At 62.9% G+C, this 8520-nt stretch overlaps 2 protein-coding genes and 1 long non-coding RNA gene across 7 annotated transcripts; 1 reads left to right on the top strand and 2 right to left on the bottom strand.

The window, feature by feature from the left end:
* Positions 1–2266: 2266 nt before the first annotated feature.
* Positions 2267–5481, bottom strand: REXO2 (RNA exonuclease 2). 2 transcript variants are annotated; one of them, XM_065040125.1, is made up of 8 exons: positions 5324–5481; positions 5165–5248; positions 4704–4781; positions 3836–3947; positions 3252–3360; positions 3021–3074; positions 2798–2874; positions 2267–2676 (listed from the first exon to the last, which is right to left on the bottom strand). In XM_065040125.1, the coding sequence occupies exons 1-8, from the start codon at positions 5453–5455 to the stop codon at positions 2582–2584; spliced, it is 741 nt and encodes a 246-aa protein (XP_064896197.1). In that variant the 5' UTR covers positions 5456–5481; the 3' UTR covers positions 2267–2581. The 2 variants fall into 2 exon arrangements, with proteins under 2 accessions (XP_064896197.1, XP_064896200.1); XM_065040128.1 differs by lacking the exon at positions 2798–2874.
* LOC135576275 (uncharacterized) lies at positions 4214–5297 on the top strand. The gene is made up of 3 exons (XR_010467864.1): positions 4214–4383; positions 4522–4809; positions 4996–5297. It is a non-coding gene; the product is annotated as an uncharacterized LOC135576275 (long non-coding RNA).
* A 743-nt stretch (positions 5482–6224) lies between the features above and the next one.
* On the bottom strand, positions 6225–8362 carry RBM7 (RNA binding motif protein 7). 4 transcript variants are annotated; one of them, XM_065040121.1, is made up of 5 exons: positions 8183–8362; positions 7883–8045; positions 7327–7420; positions 7115–7205; positions 6225–6747 (listed from the first exon to the last, which is right to left on the bottom strand). In XM_065040121.1, exons 1-5 carry the CDS (start codon positions 8276–8278, stop codon positions 6406–6408), a joined length of 786 nt encoding a protein of 261 aa, XP_064896193.1. In that variant the 5' UTR covers positions 8279–8362; the 3' UTR covers positions 6225–6405. The 4 variants fall into 4 exon arrangements, with proteins under 4 accessions (XP_064896193.1, XP_064896194.1, XP_064896195.1 ...); XM_065040122.1 differs by having other exon boundaries at positions 6225–6744; XM_065040123.1 differs by having other exon boundaries at positions 7121–7205.
* Between the last annotated feature and the right edge of the window lie 158 nt (positions 8363–8520).

Below are 8520 nucleotides of genomic sequence, written 5' to 3'. Positions count from 1 at the left end.
CCCCTGCATGGCGCAGCGCGGAGGACGGACGGGCCGGGGGCAGGGGCATCGGGGTTATTTCTTTGGTTTGAGAACGGCTGCAGCTGCTGCTGCGCCTCGCGGTGCCGCCGAGGGCGTTTCCAACCGCGCATTCCGGGTAAGAACGGCTTCAAAACCCAACGGAATAAGTGATGCGGTTTTGTAACTCGCTTTAGAATTGTAGCAGTAATCCCTGGTTCCATTATTAACGTGGCATTAAAGGACTCGAGGCCTCTCAGCAAATTCCTGTTTCAAATAAATAATCACTGGAGCCAAGATAATTTATTAAACAAAATTGAAAAATGCAGGCGCGCTTTGTGTCTGCCTTCAAGTAATTCGTGTTTTACCCACCGCGTCTGAACCGCGCTGTTATCCCAGCGCCTGGGACACCGACGCGGCGCCAGCGTCCGCAGCCGGTACCAGCTCCGCCTTCCCGCGTCCGGGTGGGGAGACACGCTTGCCGGAGTTTAGTACAAAGTCCTTATCGTTCTGTGCACCCCGGGCACCGCGGCAGCGAATGTGTGTGTCCCTTTTGCAGAGCGCTGATGCGGAGCGGGGACGTTGTGCTGCTGTCCCTCCCGCCCCACACCCTCGTTTTTGGCAGGATAATGAAGCACCATCGCGGGTGCGGGGCGGACGCGCAGTGCGGGACGGATGCGGGGCGGACACGCGGTGTGGGCTGGACGGGCGGTGCGGGACGGACACACGGTGCGGGACGGACACACGGTGCAGGATGGACACACGGTGCAGGGCGGCCTGCAAAGCTCTGCTCTCGCAGGGCGGTTGTCACGGCTCCGCCGTGTCCCGTTTGCTGGCCGCTCCCAGCGGGGCCGTTTCCGTCAGTGGACGATTTCTCCTAAAGCGCTTTGGTTAAATAAATCATGAGACTGTGAGCGCGAGCCGTTGTTTCAGCATTCCAGACCTTGGTGATCCCGAGTGCAATATTGATCGAGCTTCCAGAAGTAACTCGTGTAGATGCTCCTGGACGGGGAGCGGCGTGGAGCCGGGGGCGCTGCTCGCAGGGGGGTCCACGTCTCGTGCGGGAGGGAGCACAAAGACTCCACCTGCTCTTGGGGGTTTTATCTGCACTTTGCCGAGACCTGTGGCAAATCTGTGCTGAATCGGAACCTCAGACGACGGCGGCGCGTGAAAACAGGGAAGATATTGCATAGTGCAGGGAAATGAGGTAAAAACCCGTCACACGGCGCAGCTACTTCAGCAGCAAGAATACACAACATTTAAAAATGTATAAACACAGATGGCGCGTTTTCCTTGAAAAAATGTTTCAAGGAAAATAAAAGCCCATTAAAAAGGAATAAAACATGAAAAGGAGGAGAAGTGGGTTGGAGAGAAGCGGTCAAAGGAAGGGGAGAAACCAACAAAACCCAAACCAAAGCTCCAGCAGGTCTGGCTGGTGCGTGGCCGTGGGTGCATCTGCCGGGGCGATGGCAAAGGCGCGTCCCTGGTGGCACCCAGCGTGTCCCCAGTGTCACCCAGTGTGTCCCCCAGTGTGTCCCCGGTGTCACCCAGCACGTCCCCCAGCGTGTCCCTGGTGGCACCAAGCGTGTCCCCAGTGTCACCCAGTGTGTCCCCCAGCGTGTCCCCGGTGTCACCCAGCACATCCCCCAGCGTGTCCCTGGTGTCACCCAGCACATCCCCCAGCGTGTCCCTGGTGTCACCCAGCATGTCCCCCAGCGTGTCCCCAGTGTCACCCAGCACGTCCCCCAGCGTGTCCCCGCTGTCACCCAGCCCAGCAGCGTTTTGGGGGCTCCCCTGGTGGAGGGGTGTACACCCCCCACAGCCCGGCACCGTAAACAAACCGCATTCAGCCGCCTCCTTACCCGGGAGTCGCTGAAAAGGAGCAAGAGGCTGCCGAGACTCGTTTATTTGCACCATTAACCATTTTAACGGTCTCTCTGCACCAACAGTCGTCCCGGTGAGAAGAGCGGGTGTTCAAATAGTCAGAGTGACGGAGGAGCCGGTGGTCGCTGCTATTGACGCCCACGGTAAAACCGGAGCAGGGAGACGTGCGCCCCCGTGCTCTTTCACACCCTTTGCTTGGCAGAGCGAGAGCTCTTTGCTGCAGGTCGGGCAGGAGCCACGACCGGCGGTGAGGGGACAGGGACAGGGTGACAGCGCCACAGGCACCTCCCCGCGGTGCCACGGGTGGGTCTGCAGCGTGTGAACGGGCGTTCCTGCGTCCAGCTGGTCCACCCGCGTGGGAAAGAGGCTGCACAAGAACACCCCCTCAACAGAACTGTTTATTGTGTACTGAAAGAGTGCATCTAAAAGAGGGAGTATCAAACTGCGTGTTCTACCTACAACGTACAAAGAAAGAGGCTGCTGGGGCTCGAGCGTGCGGGTTCCTCGCTCAAACCGAGAAGAAGCCGTAACTTCCCGCATCGGAGCAGCTGGTGAGAAGCAAAGGAACGGAGGGCGCAGCTTCTGGAGAGACCGGCAAACAGAAAAGAACCAGGAGACACATCCCGCGCCTGCCAGCGCGCGGCACTGCGCGGCGCGGGGAGAGATCAGCTGGCAGTTTTGTCGCTCTCTCCGTTCTCTATTAGTTTCCTCTTCTTTTCATCCGTTTTCCTCTTGAAGATGCTGTCTCTGTAGAACTGCAGTTCTTTGATGCTTTCCCTGATGTCATCGAGCGCTCTGAAAGAGAATTGAGGAGGGTTCGAAGCGCCCGCGCGCCTTCAGCTACATCTGGATCCCAACGCGCCCGAGAGATCCCGGCCCGTGAGAAACCGAACTGTGAGGCGCGGGGTTCGCACACCTGCCAGAACAGAACCAGAACTCGCTGGTACGCGGAAAGCAGGAGCGCGGCAGCGCTGGCACGCCGGCAACGCGCAGCTGGAAAGGAAAGCGCTGCTCGGGGTTCGAACGACCCTTCCCGGCCCGGCTGCCGGGGCAGCGGGAGCGTCGGGAGCAGCGCCCAGCGGAGCGCCGTGTCCTGCTCGTGGGGAGCACGGCTCCTGGGGACAAAAGCAGGACCTCACCTGTGGGACGCCGCCTTCTTTGGTGCAAACTCATATTCTTCTGGATACCAGCGCCTGCGAGGGTAAGAAGTGCTGGTTAAAACAGGAAACGGGGATCCAACCGTGCCTGGTGGCTGCCGTGGTTTGCCACGACTGCGGGCAGAGTCGCCCCCGGTCCCCCGAGGGCGCGTTGGTGCCGCCGCGCAGGCCGCCCGCGGTTACCCGGCACCGCGGAGCTCGGGCGGCGCTCACCTGCACAGCTCTTTGACGGTGCTGACGTCGATGATCCGGTAATGAAGGTGCCTCATGAACTGAGGCATGTATTTGTCAAGGAACTTCTTATCCGCGTGAACGGAGTTACCTGCAGAGACACCAAACGCGACGTTTCTTCAAAGCCGCTCGGCTCCTGTGAACGACACGCGAAGGAGAAGCAGGGAGCGAGCGGGGAAGGATCAGAGGGTGCGAACAGCGACTTGCAGGCAGCTCGTTTATCCCATTTTCTGCTAAATGTGATTGTAAAGGTTTGTTACGCTTTCATTTCGGGATCACACGCAGTTTAAACATGTAATCCTCGTTAATGCTTCAGGTACTCCTCCTGTAACGCCTGTCATGCAGATGCACATCAAAGTACTGTGCGAGAAGCAGGTTTTTTCTGCAAGTGCAATAGGTATCGGTACTAATTTCACTTACTGGGATGATACATGTTTGGCATTTTGTTCGACAGACACTGAGAAAAGACGCGGTTGTGTTTGCTGCTCCGATCTGACGGGCGCTCAGCCCACCCGCCCCGGTTACAGCGTGTGATCCCGGGGTAAGAAACCACGACCGCGCTTCACCTGCCAGGGGACAGAGCCCCGGGGGCGTCTGCTGCCGCACGAAGGACAGGAACTCGTACTCCGCTTGCTGCAGGGAAATCTTGCTCTCCTTCACAGCCTTGGTGAGGCCAGACTGCAAAACAGAGCAGGAACACGCTGCCGCGAAACGCGCTGCCCCAGAAACGCTCCCGGCAAAGCCCGGCCCCGCGGCAGCGAGCAGGGTCCTGGTTTGGCGTTCACCGTGATTCCTACAGATCAGAAAAGCGCCTTCCTTCCTTTTTTTTCAATAGTCAAACATCACACCTGCTCCACGTGCTGTCAGTGAGCTGTTGCTGTCTGGCTACACTACGCACTTCTACGACTGTGCTGTGAAAATCTACCTGACAGATCCAAGTGGTGGTTAAAAAACTGCATCGTGTGGTTGTGTTTTCATCTGTATTCTAATTGCTTCTCTTTTCTCAGTCAATTGACGAGGAGCAGCCCCGGAGCAGTGACAAGTGTGCCACCACCTGCAGTTCCCTCAGAAACTGACGCCAGAGGCTGAGAGAACGGGAAAAACACCCATCACGGTAAATTAATGATCATTTTCCAAGCTCCTGCTAATCCTCCCCGGGCAGGGCGAGATGCTGGAGGAGGGGAAGGGCTACGGGTGTCTTAAAATGGCAGCCCTTAATTGAAAACTAACTTGAATTTCAATTCACAATCAGGATGTGGAGGTGCGCTCGCTGCCTTGCTGCTGCCGAGGACGCTCGCGGCGGCGGCCGAAAGAACCGAGAATCATCTCTCGAACTGCTGGCACGGGAGCTTTCCCTTCCCAGGTGACCGTACCGCAGCTAATCGTTCTGAACTACGCGTTATTCCCGTGGCTGCGAAGGAGCAGCGGGGTTACCTTCCCGTGGTGCTCCTTGCACCACTCGGACATGCCGTCCAGCAGCTCGTCGGGCTGGTTGATGATCAGGTTGGGGCCCTGGCAGGAGGAGAACACACGAGATCGGGTGAGGAACGCGGTCGGTACCAACAGATCAGGTGAGGAACGCGGTCGGTACCGATAGACGGGGTGAGGAATGCAGCTGGTACTGACAGATGGGGTGAGGAACGCGGTCGGTACTGATAGATCGGGTGAGGAACGAGGCCGGTACCCATAGATCGGGTGAGGAATGCGGTCGGTACCGATAGACCAGGTGAGGAACGCGGCCGGTACCGGCAGATCAGGTGAGGAACGCGGTCGGTACCGATAGATCGGGTGAGGAACGCGGCCGGTACCGGCAGACGGGGTGAGGAACGCGGCCGGTTCCGCGTCCCCGCTGTGCCCCGGCCCGGGCCCGAGGCACGGCCGGCCCGCGCACCCACCTCGGCCAGCACGTTGAGGTCGCAGTCGGTGATCAGACACGCCATCTCCAGGATCTGGTCCTTCTCCACGTCCAGGCCCGTCATCTGCCACACAGCGCGGCACCGTCAGCGCGCCCGCCGCCGCCCGCGCCCCCCGGCCCGCCCGCCCGCGCCCCGCACCTCCAGGTCCACCCAGACCATGCGCTGGCCCATCCCGCCGCCGGCCATGCCCGCCGCCCGCCGCCGGCCCCGCCACAGCCGCCCGCCGCAGCCCCGCAGCCGGCCCAGCGCAGCGCGGCTGCCGCCCAGCATCGCCGCCGGGCCGCAAAGCGCCGCCGCCGCACTACAGCTCCCGGCAGCCCCCGCGGCGCGGGGCCCACGGGCTGCGCGGCCGGCGGGCGCGGGGGCTGCTGGGAGTTGTAGTCCGGCGGCGGTGCGCAGCCTCCGCGGGGCGGGGCCGGAAGGAGCCGCGGCCTCGGCCGGTCCGGACAGCGGGGAGAGCCGGGAGAGAGCCGGGGGTGCACCGGGGAGACCGGAGGTGCACCGGGGAGACAGGGGGAGAGCCGGGGGTGCACTGGGGGGACCGGAGGTGCACCGGGTACACTTGGGGGTGCACCGGGTACACCGGGGGGTGCATCGGGGAGACCGGGGGTGCACCGGGGAGACCGGAGGTGCACCGGGGAGACAGGGGGAGAGCCGGGGGTGCACTGGGGGGGCCGGAGGTGCACCGGGTACATTTGAGGGTGCACCGGGGAGACCGGGGGTGCACCGGGGAGACCGGGGGTGCACGGGGCCCAGCAGCTCCCCGTGCGCACACCCAGTTTTAACCCCCGGCTGCAATGAGGACAGTTTCAGTTTATCGCTGTGTTGCTTTTTTTTTGTTTTTTTTTTTTTTTCTTTTTTTTTCCAGGGAGACTTTTGATCCTTTTCCCAAGACAACGTTCAACGGTTCTGTATAAAAAGTGCCGGATTTCGGATGCCAGAATCCGTCCGCCCGCCCCAGCTCGGTTTAAAGGCTGGAACCCTCTCCCCCCACTACAAACCCCCCGCGCCTTCTCCCCGCAGCACAACAAACAGTGACTTTTTGGGAACCCCTGAGGTGCAGAGTTAATCCCTTTGAAATCGAGAGGCTTTGCAGCGCGATGCTGCTCAGGGTTTTACAAACGTTAAAAGGTAACCGCGAGGGGCTGGGTTTGTATTTTCTATACGTATACTCGGTAAGAAACAGCTCCGGTTTTCCTTTGCCGTGAGTCCTGCGCCGCTCAGTGCCGCGCCGGGTGCCAGCGCACGTCCCGGTAGCCGTCCCTGCGGTAGTCGTGGCTCCAGCTGTCGCGCTGCCGCTCCTCGTAGGCGGGCTCGTCGCGGCCCGCCCGGTACCGGTGTTCGTCCCGCTCCTCCGCGCCCGGCTCCTCGCGCTTGCCGCGCTCGCCGAAGCGCCGGCTCTCGGGCAGGTACGGGTGGGCGCCCAGCCGGCCCTTGCGCGGTGCCGGCAGCTCGGGGCGCCGCGGCGCGGGGGGGAACGCGTGCGGGGGCGGCAGGAAGGAGAATCCAGGCGGTTCGTATTTCCCAAAGGGCGGCGCGTGCTGCCACGGGACGTTCTTCTGCTGCAACAAGAGGAGAGAGCGCTGGGGACGGGGCGCTGGAGCCCCACGGGCCGCGAGAACGCAGAGCCCGCACTGGCCCCCGCATCCATTGCAGTGAATAGGGGGAAAAGGAGAGGTTTTGGCTCGGAAATGAAACTAAACGCTGATGTCTTGCTATCAGCAACGGCCTCATCTACAGCTCAAAGCCCTCCCCGCATCAGCCACCCCAGGACCAGGAGCCGCTCATCTCCTGGAACCGTCATTTCAGCGCTGCAGGAGCACGTTCCCTAACGCAATCGCACAGGAAACGAGCGCTGGGCCCCAGGGCCAGCCCTGCCCCGTGCTGCCGGCCCGGCGCGGACGCGACGGGGACAAGACACCACCGTACCAGCACCTGCCGCTGAAGGGCGTCTGGCGGCAGAGGCCTCTGCGCCGGCGGGAATCCCGCTGCTGCTGTGCCGTCGGGGCTCCTGTCGTATCTGCAGAGAGAAACACGAGGAATTTTAGCCACCAACACCAGAGCAGCGCAGGCCCAGGGCGCCAGGAATTCCAGCATTTGCTGCACGGGGAAGAGAGCGTGAACTGTGCTCGGACTCGTACCTGCCGCAGGAGGGCGCCGGGTGTGCCGGGCTGGCGTTGGCAGCACCGTGCGGGGAACAGGATGGGTTCCCGTCCTGAGATGCGTGGCTGCTCCCTGCGGAGAATCAAACACGTCACCAGGACAACAACGGGCAGCTTGAGGAGCTTGGGCGCGAAGGGGACAGCGGCCACGCGCTTCCCCAGCTCCCGAGGTTTGTCAGGACCTAAAGCGCGTGATCCCCCCTGCAAGCCGGGACACCCCAGGGACAGGCGCCAGCAGGCGGCAACGTCCTGGCCAACCCGCCTCACTGGGCTGACGGCAGGAGCCGCTGTTGCTGCCTTCAAGAGTAAGATGGGTACTCAAGGTCCCCTGGAAGGCTCAGCTCAGGGCTGTGCTCGGCCACAACGGGCAGAAGGTCCCATGTTGGGGCACGGGGACAAACACACACCAGGTGCCACCACGGTTCTGTGACGTCACCGGGCACGGCGTGTGCAGTGTAACCCGTGACAGCCCAGCCCGCGGGCGCTGGGGGCGGCTGGCGCCGTTCGGCCCCTCCGGGCGCCCGGCCCTCGGTACCTGAGCGGAACTGGATCTTGATGGGCCGCCCGTACAGCTTGATGCCGTTCAGCAGGCTCAGCCCGTACGGCACCGACTCCTCGTGCTTGAAGTTGACGAAGGCGAACTGCTTGGGCCGCCCGTCGCGGTCCCTGGGGATCTTCACCTTCACCACCGGGCCGGCCTGCGGGGCGGACGGGGCGCGTTAACCCGCCGAACTTTGTCCTCCCGCGGCCGCCGTAGCCCGCCCCGCGCCCGCCCCGCCGCGCCCGCGGCCTTCCCCCGTCCCCCCGGTGCAGGGCGCGGGCTGGGCGGCGGTACCTGGTGGAACAGCTCGAAGATGAGCTCCTCGGTGACCTTGGGGTCCAGGTTCCCCACGAACAGGGTGCGATCGGCCTCGGCCGCCGCAGCCCCCATCGCCGCGGCCCGGGCAGGAGCGCGCTCACCGGCACTGCGCAGGCGCCGTCGCGTCACGTGCTGCGTCAGCCGGTGCGCCACGTCCCGCCCCTTCCGGTGGGCGCGGCCGAGGCGGCGGGAGCGGGGCGCGGGGTCGCGGGCGGAGGCTGCGGGACCCGGAAGCGGCGGGAGGGCCGGGGGGGGCGGGGGGCGCTCTGCTCCGCTCCGCTCCGCGGGGCCTCGGTGGTGAACTCATAACGGGT

The sequence above is a fragment of the Columba livia genome, chromosome 24, assembly GCF_036013475.1.
Source record: "Columba livia isolate bColLiv1 breed racing homer chromosome 24, bColLiv1.pat.W.v2, whole genome shotgun sequence".
Taxonomy (NCBI): Eukaryota; Metazoa; Chordata; class Aves; order Columbiformes; family Columbidae; genus Columba; species Columba livia.
The sequence above is the reverse complement of the archived record's forward strand: the minus strand, read 5'-3'. Positions and strand labels throughout refer to the sequence as shown.